Genomic DNA, 16364 nt, shown 5'->3' on the forward strand with positions numbered 1-16364 from the left:
ATCGACTTATCATATAACGTTACCACATTTGTCGGTGGGTAGGGGAGACCGGGGACAATTGTAACAATTTTTAAATAATCAAGTTCCATTTTGTAGGTGTTCATGAAAATTATCTGAACTCTTGGTGGTGCATTAGGACATGTTTCCTTTATGTGTCGGCGAAGTAGGGGCTATATTTGGATAATCTGTTAAAAAAAATGATATTGTATCTATATAGCTGTCACATGTTACATTTGTACCGCGTCTGGGGACAAATGTAACGAACCTGGGGACAATTGTGACAACTTAATTTACGTTGAAATAAAACCCATCGAATTACTTTTCGTTTTTAATTTTTGAAATAACATAAATGCATTTCTGTAATTTAACAAAAAAATAACAATAAAGTAATTAAAATTCTCAAACACTTAGGTAAATAGGTAGATATTAATCTCTGCAGTTGATGCAATAGAAGAAAAAGCTATCCTCTTCATCTCTACAGTCCGAATGGCACCAGCTCTTGCAGGATTGACACTGTATCCACTCCTCACCACGCTTGTCATTGGAGTAGGGCTTTAGGCAATACAGACATACTGCGTCGTCCTCATCCGATGAACTAGAAACTACACTTTTTTTCTTATACACCTTTCTCTTTACTTTCTCAGCGTTCTTTTTTCGAAGTTTGGATGCCTCTTCCTCAAGTGCCATCTTCTCAGGTGTTTCAGTTAGTATTGCCGTTGATCTCTTTTTCCTTATAACTTTTTTCTTGAGATTTAATGGAACCTTTGGAAAGGGCCGAATTGTTTCCAATAATTCTTTGGAATTGTTTAATGCGTCTATTTGGTGAGTATCTATTTTCGTTGGTGTTTTATTGCCAATGATATGATCAGATTCTCGTGATGTTGATGGAATAGGGTCAGTTTGAACTAATTGGGGGATCTCTGCTGCGTTGTATAGGTTGGTGGTTAAAGGGGTGTCAGTCGGTAGAGAGGGTGAAAACTCGTAGTCTTGAAACACATCTCTATTAAAAGGAAATATTCCCGACACTTTGAATCCACTAAGGATGTTAGTTGGCGTAGTAGCTTTTGGTAATGCTTCGGCGACAAGTCCTGGTAAGTCATATATCCCCATGGTCTGTCCGGGATGATTTTTCATCCAAGCGTCCATAGCACTGTTCATATATGTTTTTAGTGGACCATATACACTTCGATCTAAGGGCTGTAATTTATGCGAAGTGTGAGGCGGAAATGACAGAAGAACGATTCCGTTGTCTCTGCAGAAGTCGATAGTTTTTAGCCCTAAATGTGATCTATGATTGTCGAGAAGCAGGAGGATTTTATTTTCTTGTGAAGGTTTACTATATTTGGCAAAATGTTTTATATAGGTGAAGAATGTGTCTGTGTCCATCCAGCCAGAACCATTGGCTTCTCCGATTGAACCAGTTGGAGCCCCGGTCATGAAAAATGGTTTGAATCTCTTCCTAGGGAATATAAACATGGGAGGAATAGCGTTGCCTATAGCATTTACAGCTGCACAAAGGGTAACTAACGTTCCCCTTTCACCAGAAGTTACCGCCCCGACTTGCTTAGTGCCCTTAGTTGAAACAATTTTACTCGGTTTTTGCACTGTGGTAACCCCCGTCTCATCTACATTGTATATGTTGGCGGCTTCAAAATGATATTTATCCATAACTTTAGATAAATTATCAAAGAATTTTGTAACGTTGACTCTGTTAAAGTTCACGGCCCTAGCGTGACTTGTGGCCTCTGGCACTCTAATTGACAATGTTGGATTTCTGTTCATAAAGTTGGAGAACCAATCTCTAGATCCCATTTTGGTAACGTGCCATTGCTCGGGAACTGTAACAGATTTCCTAATGGCAAATTCGTATACAAGAGAACGAACATCAGTTGGCGTAAGTCCAAAATATAAGTCAGAAGAATTCCGTATGTAATCACAAAATATATGTTCGTCTTCTGGAGATAGTATCCTATTATGTGAATTGTAACCAACTCTAGGTTGTTCAATACCATTTTTAATTTTCTGTATGTATCGGTGTACAGTTACATGACAGATTTGAAGTTGTCTTGCGGCTTCTCTTACGGAGATGCTTTTTTCCAAGACTAGGGAAGCTGCTTGTTGCAATTGTGTGCTGGAAGACCCCCTTTCTGTTTTCCTAATCCTGGACCGTGGCATACTCTGCAAGCATGGTTGCTAAGTAACCGATACCAAGCGCCAAAGATGGAAGGGGACAATTGTAACACGTTACAAACGTCCCCCAACTTGTTGTTACAATTGTCCCCAAAATGCATTTTTCTTAAATTATTAATTTAAACCAAGAATCAATTTCAGTATGAAATTAATAGCGTGTGGAGTGAATGACACAATATCTAACCAACGTGCAGGTAAGATTTGAACGTAATCAAGCAACATTTAGTCACCTAATATACAAAAGGATTGAGTAGGTAATAGTTTACTTACGGTTCACAAATACACAACACTTCACGCGGTGACGATTGTAACGCAACTAACGGATTCAAACTCCTGTGGCAAATGGCATCCATTGTGACCTTCCTACAGATGCAAGCGCGCGAGTTTGAAATTACTGTGGGCGAAGATATTGCCGCTGTTACAATTGTACCATGTTACAATTGTCCCCGGTCTCCCCTACATAATTTTATTGCACATTAATATAGTGTCAATATTGGAAGTTGGCTTTTCAACAATAAAAGATAGTAAATGTTTATCATACCGTTTAATTTGAATAGATTTTGTAAGAAAATAATAATTTCCTTCAACCCAAATAATAAAATCTATAGAATATAAGGATATTAAACCATTAGAATTGATAGCAACAACATCATTTAATTGATATTTTGTGTTACATACATGTACTTTAGAACAACATAAAACGTTTTTCAACAAATTGGAATTAAACTCTATACTATCAAAGTTAACATTAAAAACTTTTTCACTCAGGTCAAAATATTCTCCCATTAATAAATCTGTTTGATATTTCATTTGCAGAGAATGTAAATGTCCGGCCAAATTAAATTGCCACTCGATTGCTGCACTCATTAAAACATTTTTTCTGCACGCAATATTGTTTAAATATAATTTTGCTTGTTTGTGCTTAGCTTCCTGTCTCATTACCCACAATCCTTTTAAAGGTCCTAGTTTACGTATAACATTTGGATAATGCACCACAAAATGATGCTTAGGAGTAAGTTCTTTTTGAAAAAGATCCAAATAAAGCTCGTGGTGATTTTTTATTGTGTTTTGTAGTTTATTCAATGTATTTTCGTTATACGATGGAAGAAAACATAGATTTGTTAATTTTATAAGCAAGAGGAGGCAGGCCCACACTGGATCTTTCACTGGTACCAGCTCTCCAACTAATAATGGTAAATGATGTAAAAAGCACTGCATTTCACTAGCAGACATTTTTAGCTTATTGCTGTTTAGGTTTTTCACTGTAATAGAAACAGATTTATTACCATAATCAGAACGATGATATTGAAAGTTTGCTTTTCGGTTGTTTAAAATTGATAATGTAAAATATTTTTTATCATATACAAAGCAATTTAAAATTTGACAAAGTTCTACGTGGCAAATCCCCTCAAAAATGTCATGCATTATGTCTACCGATATGTTGTCTGCGGCACGAAACGATGGTATAGCATTGAATACACACATTTCCTTGATTCCTGTTTGAGATACATCATTTTGAAATAAATGTTGCCAATAGTCTTCTGCCGTCCTTAAGACAAGTTTGTTTTCTACCGTTTGTTTTTTCATTTCATCTTTGTGAGATCGACAAATTCTGCAAAAAAAGTTTGCAGAAAAAGACCGTGTAAACCCCATTATAGTATTTAAGCCTAAATTGTCTCCTACTAGAGCAGATAAAATTAAATATACGCGTTTAGGTTTGGAATTAATAGTAATTTGTATACCATTTTCCTCTAAATTTTTTAAAAGAGAGCAAAGAGGTCCAAAATTTTTAGCCAAGCCAAATTCTAAACTTGATGACCGTGTAAGACACGCTACAAAAATGTTATTCAATTTAGAAATATCTTCAGAATTTAATAACGGAAAAGTAATATATACAGCTGAAAGTTTTTGAACTCCGCTTTTTGATCCCAATGGATTGTTGATTTCAAAGTCGTCTTGATATACTAAGTAAGGTATTACACATTTGTTATCAAATTTTAGATCAATTTTGTTTTTCCAAACGCTACCACTGCATATGTTAGTAATTTCGCTTTGATTATTAACTTTTTCCAAATTTGTTTGCATTGATTGAAAAACTTTTGGAGATTCTAAAAATCTTCTTATATTATCTTCTAGAGGCAACAATATACCTTTCGAAATGTTCAACATTTCGTCTGGCGTGCAACTATTGTTTATTATAAATTCCATAGGCTCAGAATACAAGTCGTTTTTTGAAAGATATTGTTTTAATTTATATTCCGATTTAAACATATCAAATAAATTTGTAATTTTTTTCAAGACATTAACTGAACGTCCTTACTGTCGGGGTTTGTTTTTTGTTTTATATAATCCATTAAAGGAAGTAGAATTAAATTTTGAATAAACTGTACTATTTGTATAACAGTTTTTCTATTTAAGGAGATGGTGCCAAAAAGATTAATAATAAAACCATTAATTTGGTTCATGATTTCATAATAATCATTTTCCAAATCAGCACAATTTAACATTGGCTGAGGTATATCTGCGCTATGATCTATGAGAGAACCTGCACATGATTCATTTAAAATATTGTTTACATTTTCGGTGGGTACAATGCTTATTTCTTGTTGTAATGGTCTATCTGGTTTATCTACTTTATGATCTTGGACACAACTTTTAAGGGCGTTTAAATGGTGGTTAATATGACGTTTAAATGAGTATAAAGACTGAAAGGATTGTGGGCAATCTGTACATGAAAATGTTGATAAAGTGTTTTTACACTTATGTACTAATTTTAAATGGTTCATATACACGCTTGCATTTTGAAATGTATTATTGCATAAAAAACATTTCATTTTAAGAACAATGATTTGACAAAAGAAGGACAGATCAACGAATCATTTCAGATATAACTGCATTTAGCGCTGTACTAATTTTAGTTAAATTGGGCAATTCATAAAAATAATTTTCAAAAAACTGCCACACTTGCATACATTCAGACGGATACTTTAGGTTAAAAACATGATATATCTGAAATGTAGTTGAAACAGCTTTTAAAAATGAACTGCATTCATATAAGACATCATTAATATATACATAAAAAGATACCAAATTATGAATAGAGTCACCTACCACAATGATGGTGGGTTGGAATGTCCTGTTTTGCGATTCTAATTCCGTTTTTCGTTTTTCTATGTAAGTTTGTACATACGTTTTATCCTGTAATACAAAAATGTCAAATAAAGATAAAACTCAAAAATTACCTTACCGTAACGTGAACTGCAAAAGAATTTGAGCATCCAAAATAGATGGTCTATATGGTTTTTCTTTCCCCTTTTTTATTATATGAGGAATAAATAAAGCATTTAAATTTATGCACAGTATGTAATGTTTAGAATCTAAAAGTAATTCTTTTAATTACTTGTATAAATTAAAAGTTGTATACAAACCTTCATTAACTGTCGGAGATTCTAAATAATCTAATAATAATTTGCATCTTTTGTCTTTAATATCTCGTAAGTATATAGGTTTAATTTTAATAGCAAATTGATCCCATTTTGCAAAGAGCAATGTGTTTTTGTCAGGATAAATTTTATTAAAGTCCAGTTCAATCTGTAAAAACAAGATTTTTTTAAACATTCAATTAAAAATTTAACTTACCAAAGAAACAGCAATTTCTTGCTTTAATATGGGCCATCTCTCAAAAATGTTAACATCTCCAGCAATATCTTTCTTACGTTGCCTGAAGGTCCTACCCCACTTTTCATATACTAAATTAGGGGGTGCTGTATTGTACCGTAACCATTCGTAATCTCCAAAACTTTCCCCTCCTTCCAAGTCATCATTATATTCACTGGTTGACGAACTTATGTCGTCTACTGCCTTTCGTTTCAAATTGTATCTACTTTTTATAAGTCCTTGTTGACGATATTTTTTGCAAAGACTATAGTACTTTTCAGCTAATTTTCCCCGTTGTTTTTTACTATTTAAGTATGTTTTCTAAAACACAAATTATATAAATTCGAGTAAAAACAGTAGCACTGTTACCTCATCTTCAGAAGGAAAATTGATTTTTATTTGGTTAGCTGCAGTTTCATATTCCTTATGAGACACTTTAATATTGTTGTTTAACCAAAACTCAGCGATTAAAGTTGAGACAGTATTTCTATCATTCACAGATAATGTTTTATGCGTATTATAATTATGGATAGTTACTTTTCCAGTAACTGAACTTTTCATTAGGCTTAGTAGGTCCTAAAAATATTTCATGTAAGTACTTTCCAAAAATGGAGATTGGCAAAAATTAAAATGACTGCAATTAATTAATACTCACCAATTTAACACAATTTTCGGACCCTGTTACCTCATCTAAAACAACAGGAACTGTATTTAACCAATTTTCAATTGCATTAAATGATGGATCTGCACTCACAGAAACAGTACTTGCAAGCGGTGTAACATATCCCTACAATTTGAAATTAAATATTTGCTTTAAATAGTAATTTTAAACCATACATTATCTCGTTTCCAAGCAAATAACTGTTGCCTAAATTTTATTCTCACTCCAAATTTCTCTAATGGAATGAGATTGTCGATGTCAGTAACCGTCAATTCTTTTAATACTTCGATATCAATCTTTTTCGCTAAAATAAATACAAACTATAATAATTACCTACATAGTACAAAAACAGAGAAAATTAAATCATAGTTGAAACAAATTAGTAACTCATTGAATACTGCTTAAATGCTTACCTTCAAAGTCGGCAATGAGCTCCTCCAGCCCCCACTGTCGAAGCAACACTTCACAATTAATTTCATCCATAAACAAACTTAATTAAACAACAATAAATTATGTTGATAGGTAGGTACAAGTAACTTCTTCAAGAATACTGTATGCGAACTGCGAACGTCAACTTTAACCGGAATGACTATTTTATTTTGTACGGCACAGCGGAGAGATATAAATAGCAAAGAATTGCTTTCTTTAATACAGCCATTTAGTAGTTGATTTTGCAAAATATGGTGACACATTGATTAAATTTAGTAAAGGAGCTATTTAGTGTACAATGTATCTAAAGTTATGTAGCTTCAATATACAATAAGTTTTTGTATTTTTAGTAAAAAGCATTAGGTATTAACAAAACAACTAAATAATAGTTCTTTTAGCCAATGTTGTAAGATGAATTAGCGATAGCATCACCAACTAATTTGAAATATATGTATCATCAAATTCACGTTTCTCGACTATATAAAAATGTAGATTATTTAAACAGTTTTCTTTTATCTAATTATAATTTTTTGTTTTGACTACTAATTTTTTTTCAGTGTAAGAAAGCCGATTGATCCCAAGAACGACATTAATAAATGGAACCCTCCTAATCTGACGATGACATTTGATAATATTCCGTGTTCATAGTTATTTTGTAGCACGATGTCCTTTGCTTTCATATACAATGGCTGGTCAAAAGTTACGATGCACGTAGATTGTCCACTTTTTTTGCTTTCCTCAACTGCATACATCAAAACGGTTAGTATAGTACTTAACTGGGTTGGAGGATGGTTTACAAAAGGTAGGGCGAGAACCCTTGATTTTACGTACGGTAAAGCAGAGGTAATTTCTGTCATAAATCCTTGCCAACCAGGAAAAGAGGGCTGTTACAAAAATTTTCCCATAATCCAAGCGATATCATGATTTGTCAATTCTGTAGCTTTTTGAAAATCGACTTCTTGATACACATTTTTTAAAGACTCTTTTGCAAGGCCACCTTCACTTTGCCTCTGGAAAGACTGCATTTCTATTCTTCGAGTACTTGCAATATCTGTTGATGCCGGAACAACTGAAGCCTTGGAACATTTGTATCATTTACTGATGTATATGGTGTAAGGCATCGTATACCACCCATTGAGTGAAAAGTTTCCTTTCCGGTCATTGTCCTGATATTAAAATCGGCGTTGTCAAAAGAAAACTGCGAGAAGGCGCCTTTCTCAATAAGTGGATTCCAGGACTGCACAGCCGAGGCCTCGAATAAAGTAACGTCTCTGTAGCTCGAACAGAAGCCCATATTCGAAACAGCATCAACAATGTTTTTCGAACCTACTTTTCTGAATAAATAAATGGCGAGTCCAAGTTGTAAAGGTGATATAAAAGATCTTGGTCTACTTGCAGCTATTATTGAGTGGGAAATAGCTGAACATTTTTTCAAAAATCTATCTTTTTTTCCCTTTTTTATCCGCTAAAATTATTGTCTCTAAAAACGCCTTTAAAGTTTCAGGAACCATACTCTCGGTATTGTCTAAAAAATTCATTATTTTTGGATATTCAGTAGTATCGTATGCCGTTGTTCTAATATCCTCTCGAACTATCGTGGCTGCTGTTCGAACAATCCTCATCCTTTCTTCTTTTTCATTACCTAATCGATTGGTGTACCAACTATTTGCAATTTTATGCGCAGATCCACGAAAACAAGCAACAGTCGGTTTTTTTCTCATTGTTGCGAAAACAACTCCATCGCCGAATTCTTCAAATAGTTTATTTCGTAGTGTCGCCATGGACATTGATTTGCCTGATGGCAGCTGTTCCTCAACTATCTTAAGTAAATCAACCATTGAAAATTGGCATTCGTCTGAATTTTCAATGAAGCTACGCAATTTTTCGAACGCAGAAGCTAAGCACTCATCTTCCGACCGTCCCCTCTTTTTAGTTGTAGATGGATTGGACGCAAATTTTGAATAGCAATCGTGGTGATAACGAGCTTCTTCTGCTACCAAACATATAGCTCTTTGGATACGAGAAGTAACTGTCTGACCCCAAACGTCATTTCTTAACGCGGCTTTTTCAAGCAAGGTATCTTTGACGGTTAAGGAACGAACTTCAAAAATTTTTCGACGTATATTTGTAGGTTTTTTCTTTTCCTTCATTATGTCACAGCTCTCAGCACATATTAAACAAACAGTTTTAAAATCAAACAATTCATGAGACCGTAGAAGCTGCTTCCCTGTTTGGTCTAGTGATTTCTTTTCTCTCAGGAAATTCTTAATATTCTGGTCTTTAATATACTCCCGCCTGCACAATTGGTGTACTACGATTTCTTCTACACTTTCAAAATGTTTATGTTTGCCATCTTCTCTGAGCTTACTGACGCGAACTAAATTCATCAGACCTTTTTTGACTTGCACCGTTTCACCTTCAGATAACGATTTTTCACAAATAACACAACGACTTGTTGACGCCATATTGCGTATCATACGTGCAGTTTATAAATTGAAAATGATATTATTATCAAAAGCGTAACTATTATTTGTCCTTTATATTCTAATATTATGTGTCTTTGTTAAAATTGCACTAACCTGTAACACAGTTGTTATAAAACATTAATATGTCACGTAACGAACGAACAAATGAGTAACGCACATGCAAGTGAAACAACGTTTAACGCTATACTAAAATCGCAGTAATCGCACTGTTAACGAGAAAACGCATCGCCTATTGCAGATGGTGACGTCCCAGTGTTTTCAACTACTTCCTAGTCTCGCACAGTGGCGTACCTGAAAAAACCCTATTTTAAGACACCTTTTAAAACTCTGGCTATATATGTTATGATACTTTTTCATCTCAGAAAATGTCGCTACTCTGTTGGACTTAAAAAAATATAATTTCATATATTTTTTATATCTATTGAAAGAAAAAGATGGCGACAATTTTACAACAAAATATCAGTTAAATTACTTTAAAAATATACTACCCTTGTTGCCCTTGTAACAGTCGTACAATATTTTAACATCTAAAAGTGTTTTTATTCATTAAATTAAAATCATGTTTGATTTGTAAAGTCAAATAAACAAAAATTCGGTATAACCCACCTGCACTGAAAGCAACCCCTAACTTCGATCGCTCGTTGCTCGAAATTCATTGAATAAAACAAGATAAATATAAGAACCTTTTTTATAGGAAATTTTATAAGGAACATTTTTAGTGGGAATTAAATTTTCTGTGCGGCCAATGGTTTCGGAGAAAAACGAGAAAAACCACCGCAATGCTCGTTAGGGGTAGTTTTTGGGGGTGAAGCTCACACTTCTAACTTAAGAACTTTTTGGATTTTAAAAAGTTTCCTTTTGGTGCGTATAATCTCAATATTTCAAAACTTTATAATTTTTTTTTTCTATTTATGCTAATATCAATGGACTACTGTTTCTATCGCGCTTATCGCCTCGGATAGTTGCTGTACCGTCCACTCGCATCTTTTAACGCTTCCCTTTCGTTTATATTCGGTCGGCATATCTATAAAATATCAATCACTAAAAAAATACTCTATGGGAATTATTACTATGACTGCGTCATCTATCCTCAAATTGGAATGCGTCAACTCACCTAACTATATAAGGAGAGATGACGCACTTAATATTAGCACAGATTTAAATATACTACAGATGGATCATGAGATAGGCGATTGTGGAAACACAACAAACGTTCCAGTTGCTAGCGCACCTATATGAATTTTATTCAATCGAAAGTTTTAGTTTGCGTCTCAGCTTAAAATAATCAGCAGGAGTCTGTATATAACGATGGCATAGAAGGTTTTTACTATTGATGGTGCTGAAAAGCAATATGATATGAATTTTTTTCTTCGTAATTAAAACAATGGGTCTTTGTATTGAGTGTTTGTGTTCAATTACGACCTTGTGTGGGCGTATCTGTGACCGTTCTCTCTCCTTTAATTTAAATTAATAAATCCAATTTTTTTCTATAGAATGGTAGTTTCCGAGGTAGTTTCAGTTTCAGCCTGAAAATTAAAATTCTGTAATCAAACTACTATCAATGGAAAGTTTTGATATGTCTATACGTTCATTCAAGGCATCGCCAAATGAAATTGAAACCAGGTGTAAAATTCTTGCAGAACAGCTTTTTATAACTACTCGAAAACTTCACTCGTTATCTGTTTGTTTATTTTAATATTGCAGTGGGGTAAAAAAATGACCCTTCCCTTTTTTGACGGGAAACATCAAATACATGTTTTGAGGCACCAGGAATCCGAATCAAACAAAAGCTCGATGATGTATACAGGGTGATTTATATAAAAGTTGTATTTTTTTAAATAGAACTCACCTATATTATTGCATATTTCGATTACTTGGTCAATTTTAGGGTGACTTTATTTACACATGAATCATGATAGCTAAAATGAATGGCTGAGCGTCATTATTTCAAAAAATAGATGTCCCGTAAAAATTGAAAACGAAGTTTTCATAAAACTTAGAAGGCCATGACGCTGCAGTATTACTAATCATCACGTGTGCTTACCTACATACGCCGAACGGTCAAAGTTAAACTTTTTTTGTGCTAAAAGAAATCACTGTCAATTTTCAAAATTTCAATCAAAGATAACTTGATTTTTTTAAATGAAACTACCAAGTTTTTTATTGATTCAAATGTAGGATTTGATTACCTTTCTAACGATATAAGCACGCCGTATTTACCTTTTATACATATTTTTGTAATTCAACCATTTTTAATAATACACAAGGTTTGTCGATTTTTAAAGCCTCTCAGTAATTAATAGGCCGTTAAAAGTTAAAACACCTATTCTAATAATTATAAAACAGGGAGTTATATTTAGTGCAACTCTGTATAACAATTGCAATTTCGTTGAAAATATTTTTAGGTTGTAGCCTGAAGAGTCCTTCAATATGCCCCGACAATGAATTTTAAATATTCTTTTCAAATCCTAAGTATTTAGTAACCGCGCACTAAGCTGCTGTATTTCGGAGAATTTCATATATATTTTTTTGTAATAAAACCAAATTTGTGTAGGTTGAACCAAGAAAAATAATCTCTTTCAAATAACTAAATAAAAAATTTAGCGCTACTATGTATTTGAAAAAAAAGTTTATTTGAAATAAAACCTAGCATAATTTGTGTAGGTTGTACACAGAAAAACAAAGTCTTCCGAATAATTTAATAAAAATTTTGCGTTATTGCTATTTAAAAAAAAATAGTATGACGTTTACATCCTTTATGCCTAATCTGCCAACGTATGTACGTACATACGTAGGTACATACGAGTTAAAACAGACAGTAAAAATTTTTATTCTTTAAAAGTTGCTTAAAATGATCTAAAACGTTGACGTTTGATGAAATTTTGATACGTCCAAAAACGGTAATCGCAATATAGCCACCCCGCGCTTTTTGACAACCCGTACGGATTTACTAATATCTCAAAATATATCGAAGTACTTTCTGCACTATTTTGTTCCGCATTATCATGCAGCCTTAGAAATCCATGACTATACCAAGAACAGAATGGTGGTACATATCGTGGAAATTGTAACGTCTACAGCGGTACTTCCCCAATATAGAGTCTCAACTGGGATGCGACATTTTCGATCTCACAGAAATTTGGTATCTGCGTCTCTTTAAGGGAAAAATAACGAAACCAAAATTGTTTTTGAAAATTCGAATTTTAACTGCAATTCTGGACCAGACATAGGCCTACGGTAGTTTTTAGCTCATTTTTGCAAAGTAGGATCGATGTCAAAACTCTAATTGCATCTTCGTTTGTTCTTAATAGAAGCTTTTCATATCACTTTGGTCGGCTGACTGGCTGGTTGGATGGCTGCCTGGCTGGCAGCAAATGAGGGCCTGTAGACAATCGCATGTAGAAAGACGAGGAGTGTACGTGTCCATACGGGGTCGTGTAATTAACAACTTTAGGGACGGGGCTACATGATGTGGGGACGGCGACATCTGGGCGCCATCCCCACGCGTGGTTTACTAACGTGATAATTTTTAGTTTTTCCTATCTTCTTCTACAGTTTTGGTCGAGGTCGAATCCATAATCGCACGTCAAGATACAATTTTACAAGTCGTACGACAAAATAGTGTAATGTGAATCTTGAAATATTTGGTTATGGCAACTCGCAAGTCGCAAGAGAAATCGTAATCAAAATCACATAACGTAAATTGCACTTATAAGAATCCCCCATTTACACGCTTCTAACTTGTATTTGAACTGACAACAAATTTTTTTAAAGTTTCGTCAATAAATTACCAGTGGAACTGAGAAGAAAAAATAACTTTTTGTCTCATAGGCACAGCCAAATTATCCCTTAGAGCCTTGGGCGATTAATTTAACAGCCTCAATTGCAGATATGCTTTGTGCCTCGATCTTTAATAGGGTTGCGCGTGTAGAAAAAGCAACCAAATTTCGGAGCTGAAATTTTCAAACAATTACTTGAAAATATTCAGACATTGAGATACTCAAAAAGTACCTAGTGTTTTCACATAACAATATTTTGAAAACTCTTTCGAATGCAGACATCAATGCGAGGCACCTTGTTTTAATGTAACCCAACAGTTTTTGATACTTTCTATCAGCTAAGTCGTAGAACTCTTTGAGTATTTTTCAATGCGAACACTAAAAATAAGTCAATTTTAATTTTAACAATGGTGAACTCAAATCAACAATCCCTATAAGTTTTGTTTTTATTTCAGGGACGACCTCCATTGCAAAGGCCTTGTTGACACCTTTTACTATTTTTGCCACCAAAATTACCTACAGTTACCGTTGTCTCCACAAAAACCCCACAACTTTTGATTTTAAATCATTTAATGTTAATACACTTCCTTACAATATTCAACGATTATATCCGATTGGGATCCAAACTCCAAGATTTGAATTTGCGGGTCCTTCTGCGGTCAAAAATAATGGACCAAGACGAGAAACAATTTTGTAGAGTCATGGTTTGAGGCATCTCACTCAGTCCATATGTTGCAATATTTTTGAAATCCACCATCCATCAACATACCGCATATATTTTGTTTTACAGAAAACCATGTTTTCTAGAAATTAAACCCTGTTGTGATTGTCGTGGATAACCAGCATATATAAGGAAAAAAATCATTAATCCGCATGTGGGCAAAGGCGAAGAGTGCATTTTCAAATTTGTTTTTTCGATTTTAACAGCCCTTATGGACATTTCATGCCTTAATGAGAATACAAAAATGAAATAACTTTTCTGATGGAATGACACCAATACCATGTCTGTAAGTGGTGTAGTTCCGGAGCCTTTGTGACTCAGACAGACAGACAGGTAGACATACCAAGAGCGCCAAAGTGTGCACATTTTTTTTTGAAAGTGAAAGTGTACTAAAAACGGAACTGTCACGTTCAAAACGGGACGTTTGGTCACATCTCACATTCGACTCATATTCGCTAACTTGACATAAATTCTCAGAGACGCCTATTGTTAGTTACCTATGTTGTTTCTCACAAAACAGGCCTAACACCTTCTCTGATTAATTAATAAAAACTTCGTCTACGTCATAATTGTGCTTTTAGATCGTCTTATCATTAAAAATACTATAAAAATTTAAATACGAGCACGGAACACGCCAAGCTGTAATCAGAGATGTCGGCATTATAACCTAAATCGCACAAAATACCGTACCTACTTATAATAAAAAATAAATCAATTATACGGTAAACATCCTGCATAATTACAAATCTTGTTGGTTTGACAGAATAAGGTATAATCAGTCGTCGGTTCGCCCTTCCGAGTACCGATATAAAGGAATGTGTATGTGTAACTAACATAAACGCATGCTAGCAGAAAAATTGCGAGTGTAAATGGGGAAGGTCAGTTACATACAATACAACATTTGTTGGGCTCTGTGTAATCGGATACCCCTGTTTATCGCAACAGTTCTTGTCTTTCTTATTGCAGTTGTAAACCACGCGCAAGTTATTCATTCTACAGCGCTTCCTTGTGGACGCGGAATAACACTAATTTAGTTTGGATTTAACGCACCAGAGGCTTAAATCCAAATCACCGTTGCCAGAATTTAACATGGCATGATCCATCTGTTAGTATATTTAAATCTGTGATATTAGCAGACACGTTTTTAAAATCGAGATAAATTGAGGTTAGGCACAATTACATACTATCCTACTGCCACAAGAAATATATAGAATAATATAAAATGAAGTGTTAACATACCTAAATAACTATAAACTTTGCGAACGAAATTTTTTTTTTAGTGCTGAACACAAACTTTGCACTGTTAATACGCAGCCTACGATCGTTTGAATACAATGGCGACAACAGCCACAAGTTGCATGTGTTATGTCGATGCTGTACAGTGATGCCAAATGAAAAACTTGTATATTTAGTGCACAAACTGCCACTGCGTCATCTCACCTAGTGCGCCAACTCTCCTTGAATTACCCTAACTATTGACGATGTGCGTAGAGTTGCATTCTTTTTCGCAGAACAACTGAAACTATCCCACAGATTTAATAGAGAGAAGGAAAAAGCAGGCTACGATTGGTTCAATTCTTTTTTACGTCGCAATCCCGATCTCACATTGAGGAAAGCAGAGGGTGTTTCTATTGCAAGAAGTTTTGGAATGAACAGAGAAGTGGTCAACCAGTATTTTCAACTTCTCCAAAGTGTTTTAGAAGATCTTGATATTTTCCAAAGGCCAGGAAGCATCTACAACACCGATGAGACCGGCTTGCAGCTCAACAATCGAACAGGTATCGTTATTGCTGAAAAAGGTTCTAAGAGCGTCTCCACAACTACGTGCAGCGAAAAAGGGGAAACAATATCATGCATTACCTGCTGTAATGCGGAAGGAACATTTCTTCCACCGGCGTGCGTATTTAAAGGAAAATACAAAAAAGCAGAATACGAAGACGGGATGCCACCAGGATCTATTATTTACATGTCGCAAAAATCAGCGTATGTTAACACTGAAATTTTCCTGACATGACTTAAAGAACACTTTCTTCCCCGAAAACCTGCTGGTAAGGTATTATTGATCCTAGACGGACATGCATCCCATTGCACATCTATTGAACTGCTAGAAACAGCTCGTGACAATGATGTTGTGTTGTTATGTCTCCCCAGCCATACAACGCATTACTTGCAACCGCTCGATAGAGCCGTTTTTAAAGCACTGAAAACCTACTTTTATGCTGCTTGTCAACAATGGGTGCGAACTAATCCTGGAAGAAAGTTAACCAGATTTCAATTTGGTTCATTACTTGCGGAGAGTTGGGGAAAAGGATGCACAGTTTCCAATGCAGTAGCTGGTTTTAAATCTACAGGGATATACCCTTACAATCCTGATGGTGCTATACCAGACGACGCTTTTGCCATATCCGACGCAGCACACCAACCCAACAGACTTCTACAAT

General features: G+C 34.6%; 2 protein-coding genes across 2 annotated transcripts; both read right to left on the reverse strand.

Annotated features, from left to right (window-relative positions):
• Positions 1 to 426: 426 nt before the first annotated feature.
• LOC116179987 lies at positions 427 to 1812 on the reverse strand. The gene has a single exon (XM_031499841.1). It carries the CDS (start codon positions 1810 to 1812, stop codon positions 427 to 429), a length of 1386 nt encoding a protein of 461 aa, XP_031355701.1.
• A 3548-nt stretch (positions 1813 to 5360) lies between these two features.
• On the reverse strand, positions 5361 to 6452 carry LOC116180079. Its single transcript, XM_031499939.1, has 5 exons — positions 6217 to 6452; positions 5830 to 6168; positions 5619 to 5781; positions 5438 to 5567; positions 5361 to 5388 (listed from the first exon to the last, which is right to left on the reverse strand). The coding sequence occupies exons 1-5, from the start codon at positions 6406 to 6408 to the stop codon at positions 5361 to 5363; spliced, it is 852 nt and encodes a 283-aa protein (XP_031355799.1). The 5' UTR covers positions 6409 to 6452.
• Between the last annotated feature and the right edge of the window lie 9912 nt (positions 6453 to 16364).

This window comes from Photinus pyralis, unplaced genomic scaffold (genome assembly GCF_008802855.1).
Source record: "Photinus pyralis isolate 1611_PpyrPB1 unplaced genomic scaffold, Ppyr1.3 Ppyr1.4_LG1, whole genome shotgun sequence".
Lineage (NCBI taxonomy): Eukaryota > Metazoa > Arthropoda > Insecta > Coleoptera > Lampyridae > Photinus > Photinus pyralis.